The 24,703-nt window shown below is 43.2% G+C and overlaps 5 protein-coding genes and 2 non-coding genes across 9 annotated transcripts in view, besides 1 other annotated feature; 1 reads left to right on the top strand and 6 right to left on the bottom strand.

The window, feature by feature from the left end:
- Nucleotides 1-24,703, top strand: part of Sulf1 (Sulfated) — a 29,034-nt gene extending 4,331 nt beyond the window's left edge. For 2 of the 3 annotated variants that reach the window (NM_001275698.1, NM_080248.3), the window contains exons 2-10: nt 4,289-4,325; nt 19,999-20,880; nt 21,095-21,421; nt 21,476-22,139; nt 22,210-23,072; nt 23,134-23,444; nt 23,521-23,718; nt 23,782-23,884; nt 23,953-24,703. In NM_001275698.1, coding sequence (NP_001262627.1) covers nt 20,114-20,880; nt 21,095-21,421; nt 21,476-22,139; nt 22,210-23,072; nt 23,134-23,444; nt 23,521-23,718; nt 23,782-23,884; nt 23,953-24,064 — 3,345 coding nt within the window. In that variant the 5' untranslated portion in view covers nt 4,289-4,325; nt 19,999-20,113 and the 3' untranslated portion in view covers nt 24,065-24,703. Of the gene's footprint in view, nt 1-4,288; nt 4,326-13,075; nt 13,283-19,998; nt 20,881-21,094; nt 21,422-21,475; nt 22,140-22,209; nt 23,073-23,133; nt 23,445-23,520; nt 23,719-23,781; nt 23,885-23,952 lie in introns of all 3 variants that reach the window. The other variant, NM_001275697.1, reaches the window with a different exon arrangement.
- Nucleotides 5,516-5,557: a mobile genetic element.
- CG17930 (uncharacterized protein) lies at nt 5,623-7,396 on the bottom strand. Its single transcript, NM_142276.4, has 3 exons — nt 7,101-7,396; nt 6,868-7,040; nt 5,623-6,806 (listed from the first exon to the last, which is right to left on the bottom strand). Exons 1-3 carry the CDS (start codon nt 7,300-7,302, stop codon nt 5,673-5,675), a joined length of 1,509 nt encoding a protein of 502 aa, NP_650533.1. The 5' UTR covers nt 7,303-7,396; the 3' UTR covers nt 5,623-5,672.
- Nucleotides 7,914-9,753, bottom strand: CG17929 (uncharacterized protein). Its single transcript, NM_142275.3, has 4 exons — nt 9,501-9,753; nt 9,269-9,441; nt 9,000-9,218; nt 7,914-8,938 (listed from the first exon to the last, which is right to left on the bottom strand). The coding sequence occupies exons 1-4, from the start codon at nt 9,670-9,672 to the stop codon at nt 8,027-8,029; spliced, it is 1,476 nt and encodes a 491-aa protein (NP_650532.2). The 5' UTR covers nt 9,673-9,753; the 3' UTR covers nt 7,914-8,026.
- CG6901 (uncharacterized protein) lies at nt 10,117-11,830 on the bottom strand. Its single transcript, NM_142274.2, has 3 exons — nt 11,626-11,830; nt 11,393-11,565; nt 10,117-11,319 (listed from the first exon to the last, which is right to left on the bottom strand). Exons 1-3 carry the CDS (start codon nt 11,780-11,782, stop codon nt 10,192-10,194), a joined length of 1,458 nt encoding a protein of 485 aa, NP_650531.1. The 5' UTR covers nt 11,783-11,830; the 3' UTR covers nt 10,117-10,191.
- CG44044 (uncharacterized protein) lies at nt 13,056-13,407 on the bottom strand. The gene has a single exon (NM_001275699.1). It carries the CDS (start codon nt 13,313-13,315, stop codon nt 13,115-13,117), a length of 201 nt encoding a protein of 66 aa, NP_001262628.1. The 5' UTR covers nt 13,316-13,407; the 3' UTR covers nt 13,056-13,114.
- On the bottom strand, nt 13,483-13,555 carry tRNA:Val-AAC-1-1 (transfer RNA:Valine-AAC 1-1). Its single transcript has one exon. It is a non-coding gene; the product is annotated as a tRNA-Val (tRNA).
- Nucleotides 13,770-13,842, bottom strand: tRNA:Phe-GAA-1-8 (transfer RNA:Phenylalanine-GAA 1-8). The gene has a single exon. It is a non-coding gene; the product is annotated as a tRNA-Cys (tRNA).

The following is a 24,703-nucleotide window of genomic DNA, read 5'->3' as shown; positions in this document are numbered from 1 at the left end:
TGTACTTCTTAAATCGTATATTTTTCATCAAAATAACTAAATTCAAAGCCATAGCATAGTAAATTGTATTTATTTTTAGCTTTGCTCTGCTAGACGCACCATTAACTTATCGTGCACCATCGGTTTGTAGTCCTATTTTACGACTTAGCCGCATGTCTGGCCGCAAGGCGCGTTTAAAAACGCCAGTGAAAAGCCAGCAAATCGCGTCAAACATTAAAAACATTACCCTGAACCGAGAGGGTTGGCCCTGGTAATTGTAAGCGGCTATTAAAATAATTTAACGCGCCTCCGTTTGCTGGCTAAAGGCCGCAAGGACGGGGCAGTAAGCATTACCCAGCCAGCCCGAAGGGATTAACATAATTTTTGCTAATATTGTGAGCGTGGCTCGCAGCACATAATGCGCTTAGAAATATGAAATGAATAAAGACTGCATTAACCTGAATGGTGGCAACGGCAGCAGGAGCAGCTTCAGCAGCTGCAGGAAGGATTGCGGCCACGGATTGTGGAGTGGTGCACGCAGGCTGAGCTGAGCCCAAAACTTAAGGGTGACGAGGAGGTAGGCGGCGGAAAAAGGAGCATGATCCATGATGAGCTGTGCGGCAGGAATGCGCCAAAAGGCAGCGACGCCGACTGCATTAAAGTGGAAAATCCTGTCTGACAACATTTAAACCGAAAAGAAATATATATGTACACAAACCTATAGTAAATATGTGCAAAATAAAGCCAACAACAAAAAACCACAAACAACACATAATAAGCGTGAAAAAAGGCAAAATGAGAGCAAAACCAACCCAGTGCAATTCCCAGACTTGGTTCCACTCCGGGCCAGAAAGGATAAAGTGGGCAATGAATAGGCAGTGTGGCTAGAAGAGCAAACCACCAACAAACAAAGGAAAGAAAACAAAACGAGAAAATTGTCTTCAACTGCTAGACGGAATGAAATGATACCCTAGAAAAAGTAAACAATTTAAAATTTTTTATCGTTTTCAAGATAGAAAATCCACCGCAAAAGATCACATTCACACATAGTGAACATTCTGAAATAGTAGTGATGCAGATCAATATTTACACTGTCTATCATTGTTGTAGTTTCAAAACAAACGTAAAACCAAATACTTTTTAAACATGTATCCAAAGTAACAATAATAATGCCGTTGTCATGCTTTATCTATACTCAAAGAATTTAGATTAGCCTACAATTCATAAATGTTCAAAGAGAACTGAAACATCATGCGATTATGATTAACCAATTGCTGAAAATATTTCGGACACCTGATCCACAGGCCCACTCAGCTCTAAAAGCATTCCGATTTGCACATTTTCGCGATTTCGTTTCCAAAGAAGGACGGCGCTAAGAACCGCATTTATAACATCAATAAAAGTTCGTGTTTGTTTACGTGGAAAACAAATTAATAATGGAAAATCACATGTGGTTTTTCACAAACCAAACACAAAAATCGAATAACTCACCCACTCGCACATGTACATATACGAAGAAAAGCAATTAAAATCGCGAAAAAAAACAATAAATTTGTGCGATTTTGGTTTGGCAAATCGCCCTTCGCCCAAAAATCTAAATATGAAGTTAAAAATGTGTCCAAATGATATCCCGGCTAAATGAGGTTCAAACTACCACAGCTGATGATTAATGATGCGTTGGTGAAGGCATTTATTAATGTTTATGAATAATTTGTTCACATTTAACAGAACTCCTCGATGTTTAATAATTGCAATCGAGTGCTAATTGAAAACGTTTCCAGGAATTCCGTGTGTTTTTGTTCAAGCCATTTGTATTGCTGTCAACATATGCGCGTTCAATTTATCAGGTAGTTTGTGTGAGAAGTCCACTGGCAACGGTGGATTTTGTTTCGTTGAAAGTGTTTTCTGGTGAACCCATTCTTCGATATGAGGAACCACTCCATCGTGTCATTTCCGTTCAAATTTCTACATTGACGAATTGACAAAAATATATCATGGCATTGTTTCCTGCAAATGTTATAGCAACCATATTGTCAAAGTCCGCGGCAGAGAAAAAGGTAAAAAAAAACAAGGTCCGACCCAAAAGCTCTTTCTTGGCCTAAACATGTTTGTTCTTTGCCCTTTTTCGGGCCAACACTTTACCGGGAAAATTAACGACAACTGACAGGCGCAGAACAAAGGATAGTGAACATACATAAGTCAAACAATTCAGTTCCAGTTTCCATAAAAGAATCTCGCTGCCCAGAACGCTCAATCAATTGTTAAATTGCTGAATAATTGAATCGGTTACAATGCTCTGCGAGGTAATCAATTAAAAGTCGCTTTCAAGAATGCAATGGAAAATTATTATTACAGCTACATAAAAAAATGAAATAGCAATCGCAATAATAATAATTCCTAATTGTGATTTGAATGCGCCATTTCAAATTCAATCAAAACTCAACTCTGACCGCGGGCGTTTATTACATTTTTCTGCGTGCGATTCAATATATGATGTCAGTTTGCTTGTAGATTTGTTTATTGTTCAATATTATTTATTTTTGCCATATAAACATTTTTTATTCGATTTATGACAGGCCATTTGAGGTGGGCTTTAATTGAAATAGTGCTTGGTAATGGGTTGTGCTAATGTCTATAATTGTTAGATGCCTCGAAAGCTATGGGAATAATTCCATTAGCATGGATAATATGAAACATTTTTTACTCACTTCAGGTGGAATGCTTTCTCGCAATCTGCCAACTGATGGTAATTGGTGCGTAACTTCCAGCCTTTCTTCCCTCTGATATTCAATGAAGCGTTACCAAAAGCATTATTGTCTGCAATACGAATTGATTGTCTATTTGCATTGTTTATTTGACTTCATGAAATCATCACCATGCAACTACCTGTTTTCCGTAATTTCTGTGCACAGGGAAAAATTCTGTTAGCACTTCGTAATTTATTTTAAATATTTGTTCAAAGTAATTATAATTTATGGCAAGTAAGGGTGCAATCACTCAAAGTTCAACTAAGTTCTTATTATTATCAATTACAAACTACTAATTGTTGTTGAATTTTATTGATATGGATTTTCTGAGTGCGTTTCCGGGGGCAAATGCGCAATAGTCCGGCACAAGTATCCAAGTGTGAAGTCGCCAAGATCAATGACACCAGCAAACGGAGTTTGGTGGTGCGAAGCGGGTTCTGGGCGCTTATCAAAAGTTCTGGTCTGTTGATAAACAAGCGGCATGATAAATGGACAGCAATCAATAACGTAGAGTTGGGTGCTTCCTTGGCTAGCCAGCTAGTCAGTGGGTCGGTTTGTTTACCTGCAATCAAAACAGTTTATGTTTTTCCCTTTTATTCTGTTTGCCTGTCTCGCATGTAAATAAGTCCGTAAATACGCGGACCGGATAGGCAGGCAAACAAACCGTAGAATGTTTTCCCCCATTCACTTCTGTCGCACTTTGTTTGCCCACCTATTTGCGAACACTGCGTATACGCAATGCGTGCAGTTGTTAGTTCGATCGCACGATATTAGACTCAATTTAAATGCGATCAAGGTTGTGTAGGTAAAAAGTTAGCGCAAAGGTCCTGGTTGCATGTCAGAAAGGTTTTGCTGATAACACAAAAAAAAACAAACCACAAAAAACTGGGTTAAAAGTTAACTTCTTAAGGGGACGGTGTGCATTGCGCATACGCAGCGTGGCAGCAGTAAAGTCGTTAAAACAAGAAAACAACTGCTCACCTCAAGTCAGTTAAGCGGCAGCTGTTTGTTCAATAAAAACCAAACAAGCTTGCCTTAACTCGAAAGCAACTTGAGAGAATTGAACGAAGTGGCTATACACTACTTGAAAGCCACTTTGCCTGCTTCGCCCATCAGCTGAAAGCCTATTCATCCGCATTTACATTCCCGCTGCATTCTCTTTTTCCCTGAGCTTATTTTTATTTTGCACTCAATTAAAATGCCAAGTTCAGCGCCTGCCAACTTTCAAAACTGACAGCTGACAGATGGAAATTGCCCGGCTAAGGAAAACTCCTGGCCGGGTCACGGACTCGTCACTCATTCCATGGGCCAACTATCAATCATTCCGCTCATTTGCCTGTGAGGCAGGTGCAAATGTGTCAGTTGTAAATGAGCAGAAAGTTCACGACAGTCTTTGCAGTTGGCTTCTTGAAAGTGTCGCCGGTCTTGAGTGGGGAACACGGACGGTTTTAATTGAGATGAATAAATGATAAGACTTTCCAGATGTCTTTCCTTCGTTGCTACAATGTTTCCCATCTCATTTAAGGTGTTAATATTTTAATTCTGGTTTCTTTGAATTGCAGGAATACTGGCAGAGGCAAGAAAATATTGAAAACCAAGGTGAGTTTTAAGCTAAAAATAAATTGCTTAATTTACAGCAACGCGCTTTACCTTTGAGCAGGTAATTAACCAAAGCTGCGGTCCATAAAATCCGTTTCTTCGCACTTCGGTGAATGCAGTTGCCTTGTCCATTGAGTTCCTTTTGGCTGGCTGCTCTTGAATCCGATGCACTGCCTGGCGGTTTGAACTCTCACCCCCAGGAAATTCTGATATGAAATGGGGGTTGCGCGTAATTAATGTGCAAAATCACGCGTCTGCATTTAATTCACTTTGGGGCATGGGAAATCGCCGAATCGAGAAAGCCACTCGAGCGACGTGGCAACATTTCTGCACGCACTTGGTCGATGCGATTGGGCAACCAATGGATTCCCAGCTTGGTTCGCTTCGTCTATTTAAGGGCATCGCCAGCTTTTTCCCAGTGATTGCGGAACATGCTGCTTTTGCTGCTGGCAATTGTCCTTTATTGCCATTCCTTCATTAGGCTGCCGAGTCTGGTATGGCATTTTAATGCAATTTTTATGCGCATTTTTGTGCGCTGTAAAGGCCTTATTCCCTACAACTCGGCTTCCCCGTTGCCGATGGATGTGTCACTTGTAAGATCATTTGAATTGTAATTCGTATAATTCGCCGTATTGTTGTCTTGATGGGCCTCTGTGACCGGCGGCGTAAGTGCCTGACATTCGTTTCTGGTGAGTGCAACGTTGCCACAATTCAGTCGAGCCTCAATTTGTTGGCCATTGAAATGAATACATTGTTCACAAGTGTATGTTCATACCAAGAATTCAAATTACAGCTGCTGCTTTCGGCCAAAATGTTTAATTGGGCATGAAACAAAATTTATCCAAGGAAGTGCATTAAAAACGCATAAACCGCCGGCGAGAAGTTAAACAAACATGTTCGGCATCCGAGCGAACACCACAAAAGCGCCATCAAAGTGTCAAAAATGGAACACATGTGGGGATTAGAAGCGCGCAGAGCTGGCGGAGACATAAATTAGCCCATAATAAAGTTCTAAATAAAGTCTGCTAGCCGCAGGGCATATATAAATAGTCTCCAGTGGCTCACCGAAGGGGGAATTAACCGCATTAAAAATTTGAGAAGACATAAATATGTTTCAATGGCTAGTAAAAATGGCAATGCAGCCGCCGACTGCATTTACTCCTCATGCGGAAGTTAAATCGTAGGAAAACAAGAGAGAAAGCTGTAGTAGAGTTCCTCGACTATCAGATACCTTCTATCTCCTCCAAATTGCCTTCCAATTTTGTACAGTGTATGAAATATTTAAAAACTACTGCATCAGTTATTTAAGGTCAACAGTTTATTGGACAAACAATAAATAGAAGCCACCTAGTAGGCCATGACATCGTGGACCCGGCGGAATCGTTCGCCTGCCTGTCTTAGCGTCAATCCTCGGGTTTCTGGCATTAGAACGGCAAAAGCTACGAGGCCTATTACCATAATAATTCCGACAGCGACAAAGTACGTGTAATAGAACTCTGCGGTGGGAACAAACTTGACGATCACAATGATATGTATCACCTGCTCCAAACACACGATCAGGCCAATCAAGAAGGGTTTCACTCTCATCGGAAAAGCCTCGCCCAGATAAGCGGATGAGCTGCAGATGAAGAAACCGGCGAAGAACTGGAATGCCATGCCCAGACGGCACACTTGCCACATAAAGTAATCGTCGAAGATGTGCCCGTAGTCCCCGTAGACTCCGGCCATGCCCAGCATTAATCCAGCCATGCACATGAGTCCAAGTAGTGAGACAAATTTCCGGCCCACGGTGTCCAGAACGGCGAAGGTGATCAGGGCACCGATCAGACGAAGAAGTCCAAATATAATCGTGGGCCAGGAGTGCAGGGTGCCCTCCACCAGCTCCGTGGTTGTCAGTATTGAATATGACAGTGGCACCGAGAAGGTGAAAGCAACGAAGCAGCGGAAGAGCAGCAGCTTGAGAAAGGGCATCATAGACTCTCCCAGCTGCTCGCCTACTCCTTGGGCGCTGCCTTCCACCACGTATAGCTTTGCCTCGTCGTAGGCTCGATCTCCAGCCTCTCGAGTCCAATAGGATCCCATTAGCTGCTTCACACTGGCACGTGCCTTCTGCTCCTGGTTCTGGCGGATATAGAAGATCGGCGAGTCGATCGTGATGGCTACACTTCCCAGCGCAATGGCCGTAAAAACGATTCCAAAAATTCCGTGTACTCGATTGATGGTCATGCCCAATCCCTGAGACCACTGTGAGTCGTAGATTACTTGAATGGCCACTCCCAATGCCAGACCATATTGCTCCAATGCACAGCAGGTTCCTCTGTTGGTACTCGAAGCGATCTCTGCGCTGTGGATTAGGAATGGCACAGTGATTAACCCAATGCCCACTCCTCCCACATATCGGGCGGCCAGGATCGACTCGTACTCATATGGAGCACTCACAAAGATAATGGCGTCAATTAGGTTCATCACACCACCCAGACCCTGCGAATTAACATTGATATTAGTCTTGGAAATCTTCTTAAATCAACCATTTTCGACTCACATAAAATACTATTTTGGGCAGAAATGCTGATGTAATGGCGGACACCACAGCTCCGATAATAACGCCAATAAACCAACTGTACTGGAACTCCAGGGTGTTGGCGGAAACGGCAGTCAAGTTCCAACCAAGACCTTGGGCCATGTCCATACCAGCATACACAAAGAGAAGGGTAGCTGTTTTTAAAGTATATTTTGGTTATTCATAAAATTATTTCTTAGTTCTGCTGATCCTACCTGCTGTTCCAGATTGCGTTTGAGTAGGGGTTGCCCATCGGCTGTTCGATTGGGTGGTGATGATCACCGTGGTTGGTGGTGGGGGCGGTGGTGGTTGTTGTTGGCGTCCATTGGTGATATACGTGGTCTGCTGGGGTCCAGTGGTGATGTATGTGGTTTGCTGGACGGGCACTGGACCCGCAGTGACATATGTGGTCGTCATAGTTTGCTTTATATAATAAACAGCGTTCAAAATTTACCTTGCCTTGCAAGGAGCTGGATTGATTCGTTCGGATTGGTGGCCAATGGCTGACTGGGCGAGCTTTTATGAAATATTTCCGCGTAAGTAGTAGCTATCAGCAAAAAAGATATCTGACAATTGATATATTTTATCAGCTGGTAGATACTCGCGTTCTCCGCTTTACGGTAGGCCTGTCGCTGGCCGTGATTCATTTGAAGTAAGCCTCGATAAGTCGTGATAAAGTCACAGAAATATTCAAGGGCCATGAGTCCAATGTTGTTACTCACTCCATTGTGGTGTCCTGGCTGACTTGTTGTAATAGGTCGGTTGGGGGAGGGGCACAAAGTTCAGCATGAGCCATCGTTTTGGGATATACCTCTAAAAAAAAATAAGAAACCCTCTGAACTAGTTAATTTGCACTGGATAAGCGGATGACGTGTTGGAGATACTTGGAAATGTGTTATCAATCCCATTTAATTGATTGATTTGATTAACAAATGTCAAAGATAACTTTTCGAGTAAAGTGCTCTTCGGTCTTGTACCAACCAAAAAAATGTAATTTGTAAACAAATAAAATTTGTGACATATAGGTTCCTGTTTTTACTCACAAATAGTTTAAGCAAAGTCAAATTAATTGCCAATTTATTTTTTTTATGTATCAAAGGGGATTCTTTATAATTATTAACTTAATTTTCATTTCCCTTAACTAGAATAATCGTATGTTCTGCAATCTCTGGAATAGCTTGGTAGCTTCCCGAAGTGTTGTTTTCTTTGTTTCTGGTATAACGATCCCAAAGAAAACCACGCCAACAAGGAGAATGATACCTACTGACAGATAGTAGTGGTAGAAAAAATTCTCGTAACCCTTGTTGTATCCGACAATATTAATGATGTGGATCGTTTGTTCGAAGCCTATAATGTATCCCACAAAGAAGGGCTTCACTTTTATGGGAAAGGCCTCGCCCAGATAAACGGATGAGCTGCACACGAAGAGTCCTGCGAATGCCTGAAAAGCCAGTCCCAGTCTCCAAACCTGGTACATGTAGTATGTCATTAGTGCATTTGCCGGATTTGCATAGGAGGCAGCCATGCAGAGCATCAGGATAGCCATGCAGAGTAGACCCACGAGTGAGACGAACTTGCGCCCCAACTTGTCCAAGAATCCTTGGGCCACTAGGGCTCCCAACAAACGCACCAATCCCCAAACAGTCACTGGCCAACAGGAAATGAATCCTTCGGTCAGAAGAGCACTCTTGATTAAGGATTCGGACAGGGGCAGGGAAAATGAGAAGGCGACGAATCCGCGGTAAAGCAGTAGTTTTATAAAGGGCACCACTGAGATCCGTAGCTCCTGACAAAACGTCCTCTTCTGGCTCTCCGCTACATAAAGCTGAATCTCCTCAAATTCCTGATCCACTGAGTGGTTAAAGCTTCCCAATAGTTTCGCGTGGCATTTGCGAGCCTTCTCCTTCTGTTTGATGCGCAAATAGTAGATGGGCGACTCAATCGAGAGGGCTGTCATTCCAAGACCAATAATAGAGAACACAATTCCTATTATGCCATGAACCTCGTTAACTGATGCTTCCTTGTCATCCACCCATTGAGTATCATAGATAACCTGAAAGATTATTAACACATTTTATACATTTCTTTTGTAAGAAGTCTAAGAAATTAGAAACCTGGATGGCAATGCCCAAGGCCAGACCACACTGCTCCATTGATCCGCTAACCCCGCGATGGTTGTCCGTCGCCACTTCGGCACTATGGATAAGGAACGGTACGGTGATTAAACCGATTCCTGCTCCAGCCACGTAACGAGCGGCCAGAAGACATCCGTAATCAAAGGGTTTACACGTGAATATAATTGATCCAGTCAATTGCATTAGACCTCCAAGAACCTGCATAATATTCGTATTGGATGTGTATAAAGTGTTATCGGTTCACTCACATAAAATGGCAACTTTGGTAGGAAGGTCATGGTTAAGGAGGCCAAGGCTGCTCCAGCCAGAACTCCAATGAACCAACTGCATTTAAAAACTTGCGTGGCCGTGGTGTTTAAGGTCTGGTTCCAACCCGCACTGTGGGCAAAGTCCATGCCGCCGTAGACATACAGAAAGAACACTGACAAAAGGAAGAAAGTAACATCCTTTAATTGCAGAAACTTCATTTGCAATATCCACCTGCACAGGCAACGTTAATTTGCTTGTTGATTTGCCGTACGGATCCTGGATTGCTGGTGGATGAATTTATTTGGATCGAAGGCTCCCGAGATGGTATATTCGGTTTGTATCCTTCCGCGTAGTCCTTGGTGGGCGAAGGATCCGGACCAGCCGTTACGTATGCGATAGTCATGCTTTCTTCCTTCCTGTAACTTTTCGGTATGATGGCTTTTCTTCGATCCGCTCAACTTGATGGACAAGTGTGAACTTATTGAGTTCTAAAAACCAATTGTAGTGCCTTACACATTTTCTAAGGGATTAAAGTACGGTTTTATAAGCTTTTAAATATAGTCTTATGCCACTTTAAAGTGGTTCCGACAGTAAAAGTAAAACCCAATGAGGGTCGATAAGAATGTTGATTTTTTATTTGACAAACTGCTGAAACTTTCCGCCAGAAACAGTCGTAAATAATCGAACTAGGATTTCTCCATTGAAATATTTGTTTCTCTATCGAAAGCTTCTCGGGTTTTTTATGTTTACAAAACTACGAAAAAATATGTGTCTGTGAATGCTTTATTTCTTATTCGAATTAAATGCTTTTGCTATAATAACTATCACAGAAAGACACTTTAAAAATATGTTTACGAATCTTATTTTATTAACTTAAATTAGTAAGAGAGTAAATAACAAATATTAGTCTGGAGTCTTAGACCTAGTACATCTGTACGTCGTACCACTTCTGAAAACGGTGGCCAGCCTTCCTCAGCGTCATCTTCTTTGTCTCCGGCATAGACACGGTAAAGAAGATCATGCCCACCAGCATTATAATGCCTACGGCCAAAAAATACTGGAAGAAGAAGTCCTTGTTGGGCACAGAGCTTACACAGGCAATTACCACGATATGGACGATCTGCTCAATGATGACAATCACTCCGACCAGGAACGACTTGACCCGCATGGGAAAAGCCTCGCCCATGTATGCGGATGAGCTGCACACGAAGAGACCTGCGAATACCTGGAAGGCCAATGCGATATTGCAGGCTGAGGTCATTAAGTTAAAGCTAATTAAGTTGGTCACGTTGGCATATAGACCCGCCAATCCGAGCATTAGTCCGGCCATAACAAGGAGGCCCACCAAGGACACCGCCTTGCGACCCAAAGTGTCCAGGAATATCAAAGCCACCATTACTCCAATCACACGAAGAACGCCAAATAGGTAGATTGGCCAAAGACTGAGTCCTTTCTCCGCTACTGCGGTGCTCGAGATGATCGACATGGTCAGCGGCAGAGAGAAGGAGAATGCCACGAAGCAGCGAAAGAGTAGCATTTTCAAGAAGGGCATCACCGAGGCCACCAGTTCCTCCCCCAGGGTCCGGTTGTCGCTCTCCGCCACATACCTTCTGGCCTCCTTCAGAGCTGCACTAACGCCACCGGGATTATGTCTCAAAAGTTTCTCCTGACTCTGCTGCGCCCTGTTCTCCATATTTCGACGTAGAAAGAAGATTGGCGACTCTACCACCAGGGCAGTCATCGCCAAACCAAACAATGAGACGACGATCCCTATGATGCCATGGATCTCGTTTGGGTTTGAGTCAATTAATGAAGTCCACTCCGTAGTAAAAATCACTTGAAAGAAAATTCCGAGGGCTAGACCGCACTGCTCCATTCCGCCGTTGACTCCTCGTAAGTTGTTAGATGCCACCTCAGCATTGTGAATGAGGAATGGCACCGTAATGAGGCCAATCCCTAACCCGGCCAAATAGCGGGCCGCCAGGCAGGCGGAATAGTCTGCAGCCGTAAATATAATGGATCCAGTTAGTTGCATAAGAGCACCAAAAACCTAAAAAATGTTTTAAGGAAACGCATATAAATATATATCTATACATACTGAGAATAACGCGTCTTCAACTTACATAGTAGACCAGCTTGGGCAGAAAAGACATGGTGAGAGTGGTGGCCAGCGCTCCAATGATGACACCTACAAACCAACAGTACGAGTACTCCGTGAATAGGAGGACGCTGTAGGGTTGACTCCAGCCCAAGCTGGCTGCCATGTCCATGCCACCATAGATGAATAGGAAGAAAACTGGAAAGAGAGTGTCGATAAAGACATGCACTTCTCGACTATGTAGTCCAATTTTCTCACCTGTATAGGACGCATAATTCTGTTTATTGATGCGGGTAAAGTATCCTCGGTTATTAGTGGTCACAGCCGGTTTTCTGGGCTCAGGTGGTGGCGCGGTGGCGATGATGATGGTTTCCTGTGGGGGGCTGGGTACTGGGTCCACAGTTGTGGTTTGCATACCACTCATTCTTACAAAATCGATATTTTTCGTTCGGTAGCTCGTTCGTTACTGGGGACAACTACAAGTCAACAATCGTGCTTAAATCGGACAAAAGGTGGTCCGAACTTGGCGATACTGATATCTTGCTGATAAGTAAATGACATTATAATCAGTTTATAGATACTAGTGTCTTCACCGATTTTACTCGATTCGATTCAATTCAATTGGGCGTTTGGCCTTGAATATGATTCATGATCAGTGAAAATGGGAACTTTTGGAGTGGTCAACATGGTTGGGTAAACTAAAAATAGTTCTTAAATATCATTGGACTTTATTGGTTTTTAAGACTTTAACAATAAAAAGGTACTTTTGATATCATGTTGACTGATAACAAATGTGCTTCTTTTATTTCCCACGTGTGGGAAATGCCATAAAAAAGCGTTGCTATTTTTCGACAGTAAATCACTGATCTATCCTCCGAAATAAAATTTTCCCCAGACTTTTTCCAAACTTTCCCAGACCTGGATGTTGCGTGATGACTCCCCAGCGCCTGTACATCGTTTTCATTATGTTTGGCATAATAATTCCAGAGAGCAAGACAGCGACAAACTCATCAGGCTTAAAATAATTATCGTAATCATAATCATCCCAGTGGCGGCCACACTCGAGTGTTTGCTTGAGTTGTCTCAAATTGCGTAATGTCTGCACTGACATTGCCATTTCCATCCACACCCAACTTCAGTCTGGCCAGCCCAGCATCTTTGCGACTCAATCTATCTTGTTGCGCCTCAAGCTGTCAAATTGCGCCACATGTCCACGGATTCGAGTGGTGGCGCATCGGGGAGACAGACTGTTGCCTTTTCCCTGTCATTTGACGCTGCTCGACAAATTAGCCAAACGCCTCGCCAAGGCATCCCAGCTTCAGATCCAGGCACATCAGCATTCCCATCTCCATTTCGTTTCGAGGGATTCAAGTACATTTTAATGAGTTTATGCACAAAGTTGTCTAATGGCGTAAAAATTATGAGCGCCAACATGTGGCTACGAATATATGTACGAGTGTGGGTAGGGGTGGGGTATGGGTATGGCTATAGATGGAGATAGATCTGGAGTGGCACATGGCTCCTAAGCACTTTGCATAAATTTCTGTACTGCTGCTTACTGGTGGAACGCGGCGACGTCTGCCAGCCCACTAATGGAGTCTAATTACTATAGCCGACAGCCTGACGCGAATCTCTTGGCTAATAAAAACGTATTAAGACAGCGCACAGACATTCTCCAACTGTTGTTTATTTATCGGCTTCTTCGCAGCTCCTACAAATGAGACATATAGGAATCGTCATGTGACCATCAAGTGAGTGCTTCTCCTCGGCTCTGCGATCCCACTTGTGCATTTTCCGTCTGCCTCTGAGCAAACTGGCTCTTAAAGGCCATCTCGAGGCACCTCTGGCTGAACTTCACCACCATCATTAAGTATACGCACTTCAGCGAGAGGAACAGCACCCGCTTCCAGTTGAGGTAGGTGCGAGTCCAGGACGAAGATTCTGGCATGCCGCTGATCTAGGGGAGGTTTGCCAGTGGAGACCTCAAACTTACTATACAATTTAAGCACTTCAGGTGACCGACAAAAGTGACACATAAATCACATTACAAAATATATATATTTAAGTTATACAGGCAAAATAATTTGGGAAATGCATTAAAATAAATATTTCCAATGTTTCCGCCCGGGATTGAACCGGGGGCCTTCCGCGTGTTAGGCGGATGTGATAACCACTACACCACGGAAACACGTGATGGGGTGGATTCACAGCTTTTCGGTTTTGAGGGTGATTAAATAATTTTAAATAAGACTTGGATAACGGTCTTATTGAACTATCAGATCGTTCAAATATTAAAAAGTGTTCAGTGTTTACGGTATGTGTTGTATTATGCCTTAAAATTATTCCAAAATTTATATTATTTTTTTATGCGAGTTCTGCCTAATTTGTGCAAAAATTATTATTGCCGAAACCCGGGATTGAACCGGGGACCTTTAGATCTTCAGTCTAACGCTCTCCCAACTGAGCTATTTCGGCCACGGGATTCTTCACATCAAAGTTGTGAATTTGCCGTACTTGCCAAAATATTTGAACCTTCCCTGTTTAAAAGTACAGACATTATTTTTCAGTACATCCTTTTTTTTTAAAGCGCATTTATGAAGACATACAAATGAATCTCTGAATTCATTTTACTTTTGCATTTTTAGCCTGTCACAATCACTGACAGTTGCAAAAATGTATGTTGACACTTGCATGTCCTAAAGTCCACATCAATTTTACAAAGACTTATTGCAGCTGCCGGGTTTGACCAGCGGAAATTTCTCTCTATAGGTGTGCTGAATACAAAATATATGTTGTAGTGAGAAGAGTGTAATAATTACCTTAATATCTTTTTGAATTTCAATTTTTATTACGTTATGGTACATACATGACAATCCAAAAAAGTATAATAATACGTTTTAGTACCGCGACGATGACAACGAGGCGTATGCGACACATGGCAAGGCTATATTATTTTGCGTTCATCATTTTAGCAAAATTTCAGAAGCAATATTTTGATCTTTAAACTTTTAACAAGTTTAAAATAAAAAATGTGGAAACAAAAAAATAAGGCAATAAGCTGACAAAGCTCTTTTGTCGTAATGTATAAATCATTTCGTGATAATAGAAAATTAAGATGAAAACTTGCTCTAAATAATAATAGCCTCCTTTTATTTAGCAATCAAATTTGAAATCTGCTGTCCAGCGAACTCGTGTCGCTGATGGCATACAACCTGATCCTCTGTATGATACGTACATACATATATGTAAGTATATTTTATACATATGTATGTGAAGGAGCACCTTCCAGCTTGAGCCTTCGGGAGTGTGCAACTAATGCGGCTTCCGTTTGACGCCCGGCGCTGAAAGCTGAGCCTCAGTTGAAGTCGACTGAGTCAGCCGTCGTCTTCATCATCGTTGGCTGCTACTATCCTGGGTTTTTTTTTTGTAATGATTCACATTTTTGAAAGCAGATTCTTTGAATGAGAATCCGAGCCAGAGCAGAGCCTTGCCCCACGCCTTCGCCCCGCCCTGGCATTGTTTATGATTTATCGCCTGACCACAAGCCTTATATTTTGTGTGTTTTTGACCACTGTCCATTTGGTCCAAGGTGATCCGCTTTTTTTTTTTGTTTCCCCCCGCATTATTATTATTTTAATTATTCGTTGTTCTGTGTGTCATCACTTTAGAATTTTGTGCTGGCCTGGAGGCCTTTCTGTTGCAAACTATTTGCGAATCGAAGCGCGGGAAGCGGCGACGACAAGAGAACACATTCTTTTGATATGTCAAGAGAATGTTTAACATTTTCGCTAGAATTTCTATTTTCGGTGCTATTCATTTTGGGACCAGACCTTGACGGCAATAAGAACTGGGAAGATTAAAGCAATTGTGAAGGGAAAGCGAAATTTGTATTGTTCGCGTGTTTAATTTGCTGAAAATATAATAGTTTTTGGGCATGTATGTACATGTGTAGGTCTTTTAACTGATAACCAGCTTTTGTGATAAGAAAACCAGAGTGTAAAAAATCGATTTTCAAGCACATCGTGCAAAAAGGCTACCCTCAAATGGTATCTCTTATATGCAAATGTCAGGCAACAATTTTACATCGCGAAACTCCTAATGGCCATGCATTTGGACGAGTGAAGTTGCCGCCGTTAGCTGACTTTTTGCTGGCAGTGTGTGTGTGTGTTGCAGTGGAACACGGCTAAGTGGGTCACAATTAGATTTGATTTGTTTATGCCACAACGACAGGACTTGTTTCAGCCCTTCAACCCTTTGACTTGCGAAGGGGCAGGACGTTGTGTGGCAGCTTTAATAGAGCAATTGTATGATATTTTCAACCCACTTACATACATATAATGCTAGCTGAGCTTGTTCAATAGCTTTTAACCTTTGTTGGCGATTTCGAATTGCATTTGCCGAGTGGTTTGGGCCTTCTGACCATAACTTGTAATTGAGTTAATTGCATAAATTCTTGTTTTTATGATTTTTTTTTTTTGTGCCAGCAGCAGCTGCAAAATAAGTTGCTAAAATGTGTGTAAAACAAATTGCAAGCGATTCCATTACAAAATAACTGCAGACATGTGCGCTTGAGTTAAAAACTAATTTGCCTGCTACTTTATTAAAAAGGAATAAATATTCATTTGGTAATGCGGCACGGCCATAAAGCCAATTGAAACCTTTAAAACGGAGCCCCGCCCAGGGCGTTGCCCTCTTGGGAATGAACCATTAATCGAGCTAAACGTGAATCTCGACACTTGCCTGGTGTCACTCTCCCTGTTATAATTCTGACAAAATGACAAACAGACATGCAAAAGTACCAAAAAAAGGAGCCAAAAAGATTTATTTGCTTTAGTTTCACAAACAATTTGTTGCCATTGAAATTTATTGTTGCGCCGGCGGAACACGATTTAAATATGTTCCGCTACAAGCACTCACTCACGACATTTGGTTTCCATTAACAAATCGTTCCTAACCCACTCCGATCCGTTTGGATCTTTCGCATATATGTATGTATATTTATATATACATGTATTTTGTTTATTTTTTTTCGGCTTCCTCGTCTAACACTTGTCGTCTGACTGTCCGAATTCGGAACGTGCCTCAAATTCATTCACATTGTGCTCTTTTTTGCACATTATTTTGCCTTTCTCGAGTTTTATTTTCATATGAGACAGTGTTATTTAAATGGATTAAAGTGTGCGCATAAGTTCATAATTTTCCGTCCCGAGTGCTGAATGATATTTTAACTTTGTCAAATAGATTCGAAGAGCACTTTAGCCATCCTGAATAATAAACTTCTCCGCTTTAGCTTGATGTTTACTTTTAATGCAAGCTCCATAATCACCTGCTCAAGTGTCAGGCCAAAGCGGACTTAAATATTTCAAGTCCATTACAAAACTGTCACAACATGTTGGGTTTTTGCGGAGTTGAGTAAGCCAAAAACGCAAATTGGCTTACCGCAAGTCGACCCCAGCCACGCCCCCTTTGAGTGACACTTGCCACACGTTCTTACCCCGACTGTGGATGTACATACAAAATAATGTAGGCGTTTCAGTTTAGGTTTTGGGGCCCCCATTAAATATGCATAAATCGAACCGGAAAAGCCGCCAGTAACGAAGACGCTGCTGCTGCTGCAACACTCGGATGCGAGTGGGAGTTGCTCCAAGCTCCACGTTCCACGTTCCATGTTCCATGATGCATTCGCCACAGCGCAGCATGAGTTAGCTTTTAAATAGTTAGTTAAGCGTTAAATTGACTCGGCAAAAGGCATCAACTGGTCACATGTCAGACCCAATCCCTAGCCGCCTGGCTGCCTTGTTAATTGCATAATTAAGCGCAAAGTTGGACTTGGCAGGGGTTCAGCCTACGCAGCCGCTGCTCCACATTTGTAGGCCCGGGTCTCCGGACTCTAGACTCTACAGTCCATACTCCCTACTCTCGACTACCCTGCTCGCCATCTTTGGCCCACTTGAGACTCGCTGACATGCCGGCTAATGAGTCGCCGCTCCAATCCGCAGTCATTACCAGGAACTGGGCTGATAACGAGGAATTTATAATTTGTTTGCCTGGCCGTCAGATTACTCAACTTTACTTTTGCATATTCATAAGGAGCAGGAGTCTGCAGCTACTGTAACTCCACACTCTCAAATCGGTTTCGACTCTAAGATTTGTGTAATTGAATGCTTCCTTGTCGCATCTGGAGATTTATCTGATGGCTTTCCCTTTCCTGGCTGCTTTGGTTTTCCCGCCCGACTTCTTTTCACGTCGACTGTGTAATCATTTTGTACGCTGGATAAGAGACTTCGCCTTATTTGATATGCAATTGGATTGACACGTCTTACAGAGGTTTCGAAATTAATTAAGTTTATTGGACTGGACTTGCCGTGACCAGACAACTTTGAAAATCTGGCGTATAATAAGATGCAGATTGGGAATCGCTTAAAAATGCGCTACTTCTTTTAGCTATTGATCTAGCATTTTTAAGGCGGAGCTTGCTTTTCAGTTTCTTTTAATATGTACAGAGATTTTTTTCAAATCAACTTGCGCCTACAAATGTTGGTAATAAAATTTTATGATCACCTAGCAACAGGCACGATTTGAGGTTGCAGAAAATGGAATTGAGGTGGGATGGTCTGAAGATTCGGGGAGTAAAGGAGAAGGACACAAGACCAAAGTCATGAAATTCATGAATGAATCAGGAAATCGTGTTGGCTTTCATCCTCCCTGCATGCCGCCAATCTCTCGACTCCTTCGGCTGTGTTTGGTGAGACAAGTTTGCTGGTGTTGCCAAGTCGGGAACACGTTCACTGTGGTCCAGACCGAAGAGGCCGCCCGCTCTTAACCGGCTGTCCCTGCCTCCTGCTCCAAGCATCCCCATCCCCATACCGATGCGATCTGAGCATGCGTGACGTCTGTCAGCAGGCGACAGGAAGATGCCGCACAAAAAGAACGAGAATCGGGCTCTTTCGGCCGCGTCTGTTTGCCGAGAAACATGTTTCCTTTTTTAGGGCCGAAGTTGTTGGGTCAGGCCTGACCCAAACTAGTTTCCATCTTGGCTGCTTGGGGCTGCACATGGGCCAGCCATCAAACCGTCCGAATGCAGCCTCGGAGAAATAAGGAAGTTTCTTCAGTCAAGTGGATGAGGGTTTCCAGCTGCTTTCACAATGAATGCACTTCAGTTGGCTTTCCTTCGTTTTTTCTTCGTTCTACAAAAGCTGGGCTGCAATTGCGATGGCAAATCTGCTACATTTAGATTGCGATTGGAAAGGGAAGAACGAAACATAATTGAGCATGAATAAATAAAATGCCTGGCAAAATATTGCATTTGCAATTGAGAAGGCGGTAGAGTGGGGGGGGCTTTCTCTATTGTCCCACTCTCAAGTGGCTCATTGAGTTGCCTGCCAGCCATCCATATACCAATTCATCTTGCATCCACCGCCGGATGTTGGGCATCTCCATCTATCAGCTATTTGTGTTGCAACCTGCGTCGTATCGTTGCTGCCAGTTTTATTTTCTGGTGGCTTTATTTGTGTTGCATATTTTTTTTTTTTTGGAGCATGTCAAATTCAAACTCTACTTCGAAAACTTTTTGCAGGAAGTTATTGTGGTTGTGCAATAGTTAAGTTGGGACTGAGCTTGAAGTAAAACAGGACAGGCGACTTGGATCTGTATAGCAGAATATTTCTTAAAGTTCTTGCAAAATTGAGAGAATTTCTTGAAATATATTGAGCTTATATCATTACACTTAGGGTGAACAGAGAACAGCCCTATAGTTCTTCACAGACCTTAAAGTTTAGCCTCGAAAGCTATGACTATCTTGAAGAGCGATCTTTTTCTTTTGTTGTTGAATCGCTTGGCACACATCAAGGTCGAGTCAAAGCGTTAAGTGGCCTGCCGAATGCAGAAGGTCTTGACTTTCATGGTGTTCGAATCTTTAAGAAGCGGCTAAAGTGGAAGCCTAGTTCCTTTGGTGGAACTGGCAATGCAACAAACAGCGGCACTGCGACCACATAAATCACACTTAAACGGCCACAGTAAACCTCTTTATTTCCCCCGCACAACTTAGTCTGCTTCGAGTTGGGCTGGTTGAGTGGGTGGTGGATTGCTTGGATTTTGGGATGGCAGCTCATTGCCAAGCAGGCATAAACTGCACAAGAAAATTTCCGTGAATGTGCCGCAGGACCGCAGGATAAGGGAAAAGCTACTGCGAATGCAGTTTTCACTTAACGGCAAGTGGCACATAAATTTCACCAAGGACGAAAATACACTTCACCAGAAACCAGGCGAAAGGTGAGTGGGTGGTTGGAAGGGCCTGGCAGTAACCGACATTCGGTGATAAGTGGACAAAATGTGCATCGCTCTGATTTGCCGCTCTTGGACAAACAATCTTGGCAAATATTTGGTACCAAGGGCACTCGGGTAGAGGTCAACTGGTGCATGAAATTTCGAGGCAGGCAAAGCAGCTGCAGATTGCAAAGCAGCTGCAAAACCGGCAGCCAAAATCAGGTCCAAAAAAGATGCTTGAGTTGGCTTGAATCGCGGGGAAGAGTAACTCTGAAGCCAAATTATTTCCACACTGTGGTTATGCAAATGTTGCACCTTAAAAGCCGAAAAGAAGTTAAAAGTTATATTCTATCATTCTCTTTACAGGTTACAACAACATGAAGCAGCTTTTGGTTGAATAGCTGGCGTTTTGAGCGCGGCAGCAGAGGCGCTAGAATAGCGCCCTTGACTTGAAGCCTTACGTTCATTCCCACCTAAAACGATGATGCGTCACTCCAGTTTGCGCCTTATAATTGGCGGCCTGATACTCCTCCTCTTTGTGCTTAATGTCTTCAGCAAGGAACAGGGATCTCATTCCCACAAACGCAGCCATTCGGCGAAGAGATTCTCGCGGGACTCCAACTCCGCACGTGAGCGACGCCCAAACATAATCCTCATTCTGACCGATGACCAGGATGTGGAGCTGGGCTCCCTTAACTTCATGCCGCGCACGTTGCGACTTCTTAGAGATGGAGGAGCCGAATTCCGACATGCCTATACCACCACACCCATGTGCTGTCCGGCGAGATCGTCTCTGCTGACTGGGATGTACGTCCACAACCACATGGTGTTTACCAACAATGACAACTGCTCCAGCCCACAGTGGCAGGCCACTCATGAGACGCGATCCTATGCCACATACCTCTCGAATGCAGGCTATCGCACCGGCTATTTCGGAAAGTATCTAAACAAGTACAATGGATCCTATATCCCACCAGGTTGGCGGGAGTGGGGAGGATTGATCATGAACTCCAAGTACTACAACTACAGCATCAACCTGAATGGACAAAAAATTAAGCACGGTTTTGACTACGCTAAAGACTACTATCCGGATCTGATAGCCAATGACTCGATTGCCTTCCTCCGCTCCTCAAAGCAACAGAACCAGCGGAAGCCAGTGCTGCTCACCATGAGTTTTCCTGCACCACATGGCCCTGAGGATTCGGCTCCCCAGTATAGTCATCTCTTCTTTAATGTGACAACCCATCAGTAAGTAAATACCCTAACTATTAACACCCGATAATAGTTGAACTTAATTCGTTAATAATTAAGTAACAGGTTGAAACGATCCTTGTTCCTTTATTTATTTCGGTTTTGCAAGTTTCTTTCTTTAAATATGCAAACAGTCTGTATGATTAAGAATATCGATTATATTGTTCTTTCTTTTTGTCAATAGCTTTTAACATTTAATTTGCACTTATAGCACTCCATCGTATGATCACGCCCCAAATCCGGACAAGCAATGGATCCTGAGGGTCACGGAACCCATGCAGCCTGTTCACAAAAGGTTCACCAATCTGCTCATGACGAAGCGACTGCAAACGCTCCAAAGTGTCGACGTTGCCGTGGAGCGGGTTTATAACGAGCTAAAAGAACTCGGAGAGCTGGACAACACTTATATAGTATACACTTCCGATCATGGTTATCATCTGGGTCAGTTTGGACTTATTAAAGGAAAAAGTTTTCCCTTTGAGTTTGATGTCCGTGTGCCGTTCCTTATCCGTGGTCCAGGGATTCAGGCATCTAAGGTGTAAGTAATTTGACTTTATCGAGGTCTTGAAGCTAATGATAAATTATACGGCAGGGTCAATGAGATTGTTTTAAATGTGGACCTGGCCCCCACTTTCCTGGATATGGGTGGTGTGCCAACGCCTCAGCATATGGATGGGCGCAGCATACTGCCACTGCTTCTGAGCAGAAATCGCGCTGTGCGAGACAACTGGCCAGATAGCTTCCTCATTGAGAGTTCCGGCAGGAGGGAGACAGCTGAGCAGATAGCCGAATCTCGTGCCCGCCTTCAAATTGAAAGGCGAAACATGAAACTGGCCAACAGTTCGCTGCTTGAAGATTTCCTTGAAGGAGCAGGCGAAAGTACCACCATTGTTTCGAGCAGCAGCACCGCTGCCACATTGATGAGCTCAACCGCTCAGCAGCCGGAGGATGGGGAAGAGGAAGTGGAAACGGACAACGAAGAGGATGATGTAGACGGTGATGGTGCCATGGACAGCTCAGCAGCAGCTCTGGAAGAAGATGACCTCGACGATGCCGCCTTCGAGGAGGGTGATGAAGAGCTTGATCAGGAGTTTCAACAAAACAACGATCTTCCACTGGCTCCTTATATAACCAAGATGATGCGCCTTAACTCGGAGTGCTCTGACCCGGCGCTACTCAAAAACTGTCTACCTGGGCAAAAATGGAAGTGCGTCAATGAGGAGGGACGTTGGCGGAAGCACAAGTGCAAATTCCATGTAAATATAGATATAAAGTATTTTGTGTGGTAGATCTTTTTTTTATAATAAAGTGTATCATTTGTTTCAGCTTCAGTTAGAGCATCAGTTGGCTGCGATGCCCCGGAAGCAATATCAACGTAATTGTGCCTGTTTCACTCCCGACGGAGTAGTCTATACCAAGATTCGAGCCCCATCTGCTGGATTGCATCGCGTTAACAAGCGCACACATAACGGCCCAGGAAGGCGTCGAAACAAGCGGGAGGTGTTCCATACTGAGTTACCTGACGAGATGGAGGAGCTGTTAGATCTCCACCAGGTGGTAGATCAACTTGTTGATCATACGCATCGCAGCAAGCGTGATTTGCCCGCAAGCAGCAATGAGACTATTGCCCAGGTCATTCAGCAGATACAAAGCACCCTGGAGATCTTGGAGCTTAAATTCAACGAGCACGAGCTACACGCATCCAACTCTAGTGGCAACTCATATGAGCGGGGAGAAAAGTACACAAAATCTGGTGGCCATCGGTGCTTCGTGGATGCGACCACGGCTAAAGTGAACTGCTCAAATGTGATATACGACGACGAAAAGACGTGGCGTACTTCGCGTACTCAAATTGATATGCTGATCAAGCTTCTAAAGGACAAGATTGGCAAGCTGAAGGAGATGAAGAAGCAGTTGAGGGAAAGCAATAAACAGGCCTTGGCCGCTGGTAGAAGAAATGATAACCGACGGCGTAATGATCAAAGTGTGCTGGATAGTGGAGCCGGACCAGAGTTTAACATGAGCTACTTTACTGAGATCAGCAGCACGCCAAGATCAAACGTCGTAGGTCAAACGGAAGTATTCCAAGGATATGGAAGTGCAAGCGCATTCGATTCATTGGAGCAAACGCAGTCGCATCGGTTTACACCGCGAGCAGAATGCTATTGCGAACCAGATGTAGGCGAGAAGTAAGTAGAGCAATTGAATTGAATAATTCGGCCAATCTCACATATTATTTTCCATCTTTAGCCATGCAGACTCTAAGGAAATGGCGCGTGAGGCACGACGAAAGCTTAAAGAGGAGCGACAGCGCAAGAAGGAACGGAAGCGCATTAAGAAGGCTCGTCTGGAAAAGGAGTGTCTGTCCGAGAAGATGAACTGCTTCTCGCACGACAATCAGCACTGGCGAACGGCTCCCCTTTGGAACGACAGTCCATTTTGCTTCTGTATGAACGCCAATAATAACACCTACTCCTGCCTAAGGACCATCAATGGCACCCACAACTTTTTGTACTGCGAGTTTACCACAGGCCTTATCACCTTCTATAACCTGACCATTGGTAAGAGGCCCCCCCTTAAAAAATGCAAAAAAATAAAGGAATAATATTTATGGATTTTTATTATCGTCCCAATTAGATCGCTTTGAAACGATAAACCGTGCAGCGGGTCTGACGCCTGGAGAGAGATCCCACATGCACGATGCTTTAGATCAGTTGAAGAGCTGTCGAGGACGCAGTTGCAGCATCCGGCGACACCAGAATCACCTGGAGGGCGGATCTAGTGCTCCACTGCTGCCCATCAATCAAGTGCACCGCAACAACAAACGAAAGCACTGTAAGCCTCTTAACTAAACAAATTGATAACTCATTTGTTATTTCCTATTCCTGCTGGTTTCAGCTCCTCTCGCGGGCGCAGTTGGCAACTATGCATTCGTAGGCCCACGACTGGATATGGAAGCACTGCCTCCGATTAAGCGGCGTAAGCTGTCCAAATACAACAGGTAAGTAGAGACTACAGTTAACATAACACAAGTGCATCCTGTTATTCAAATTGTTATTCAAAATTTAGATTGACTGGCTCGCAGCAGTCGCATATGAAGCGGCGTCCCTGGAAGCAGACGCCCCTTCAGCAGTCCCCCAGATTCTTGCGCACGCATTCTGTGACACCAGCCCAGGCCTAAAGATTCGGCTGGACCTAGACACCACACATATCCAATGCGTATCCTTTGTACCTTGCTTGCCCGCTTCTAATCTTTGGTTTGCCCCATTTAATGTTTTCATACATAAATAAGACTGTGTTTTAATCTATATTCGTATGTTTAGATTTCTTTTATCAAACTGTGTGTAGTACAGTCCTTGCTACATTTGGCTTGCAATATTTATAGTTAGAGCTACATTTTTGACTAGCTTCTAGGCCACCTAATTTGTAAATAAATTTAGTACCGAAATTCTACGTAAACTAAATAAATTATTTAGCGAATTGGTTAAAAGTTAAATTAGTTGAGCATACGTAGTAAAGATTTTATAAATTAAAGCGAACCCAAATGAAATTGTATTTATTGGCCAATGCTAACGGAAAAATGTTATTGCGTATTAGAGAACTAAAACCATATTTATGTCGAACTAGATACGTTCTAATTGTTAAGTACCCGTACCCTACCCGAATTCCCAAAGACGTTTTGTAGCAGTCCAGCTTAAAATCGAACAAATATATTGTATTTGCCACGTTATAAATGTCATCAAATTCACTCAAGATTGATATATTAAAATAATTATTAAAAAACGATCCAATAAAACTGCAAAGAATTAACTTTTATCAC

Source organism: Drosophila melanogaster, chromosome 3R (assembly GCF_000001215.4).
Source record: "Drosophila melanogaster chromosome 3R".
NCBI lineage: Eukaryota > Metazoa > Arthropoda > Insecta > Diptera > Drosophilidae > Drosophila > Drosophila melanogaster.
This window is presented reverse-complemented; position numbering and strand designations above follow the sequence as displayed.

What these genes read in the sequence shown, in the direction of transcription:
- CG17930 (NM_142276.4), bottom strand. Translation starts at nt 7,302, where the DNA reads ATGACGACCACATATGTCACTGCGGGTCCAGTGCCCGTCCAGCAAACC. An exon ending in AACGCAATCTGGAACAGCAG is followed by an intron (nt 7,041 to 7,100) that starts GTAGGATCAGCA and finishes CTTTAAAAACAG; the next exon opens with CTACCCTTCTCTTTGTGTAT. An exon ending in TGCCCAAAATAGTATTTTAT is followed by an intron (nt 6,807 to 6,867) that starts GTGAGTCGAAAA and finishes GTTAATTCGCAG; the next exon opens with GGTCTGGGTGGTGTGATGAA.
- CG17929 (NM_142275.3), bottom strand. Translation starts at nt 9,672, where the DNA reads ATGACTATCGCATACGTAACGGCTGGTCCGGATCCTTCGCCCACCAAG. An exon ending in TACCAAAGTTGCCATTTTAT is followed by an intron (nt 9,219 to 9,268) that starts GTGAGTGAACCG and finishes AATATTATGCAG; the next exon opens with GTTCTTGGAGGTCTAATGCA. An exon ending in CCTTGGGCATTGCCATCCAG is followed by an intron (nt 8,939 to 8,999) that starts GTTTCTAATTTC and finishes ATAATCTTTCAG; the next exon opens with GTTATCTATGATACTCAATG.
- CG6901 (NM_142274.2), bottom strand. Translation starts at nt 11,782, where the DNA reads ATGCAAACCACAACTGTGGACCCAGTACCCAGCCCCCCACAGGAAACC. An exon ending in GAATTATGCGTCCTATACAG is followed by an intron (nt 11,566 to 11,625) that starts GTGAGAAAATTG and finishes CTCTCTTTCCAG; the next exon opens with TTTTCTTCCTATTCATCTAT. An exon ending in TGCCCAAGCTGGTCTACTAT is followed by an intron (nt 11,320 to 11,392) that starts GTAAGTTGAAGA and finishes AACATTTTTTAG; the next exon opens with GTTTTTGGTGCTCTTATGCA.
- CG44044 (NM_001275699.1), bottom strand. Translation starts at nt 13,315, where the DNA reads ATGCCAGAATCTTCGTCCTGGACTCGCACCTACCTCAACTGGAAGCGG.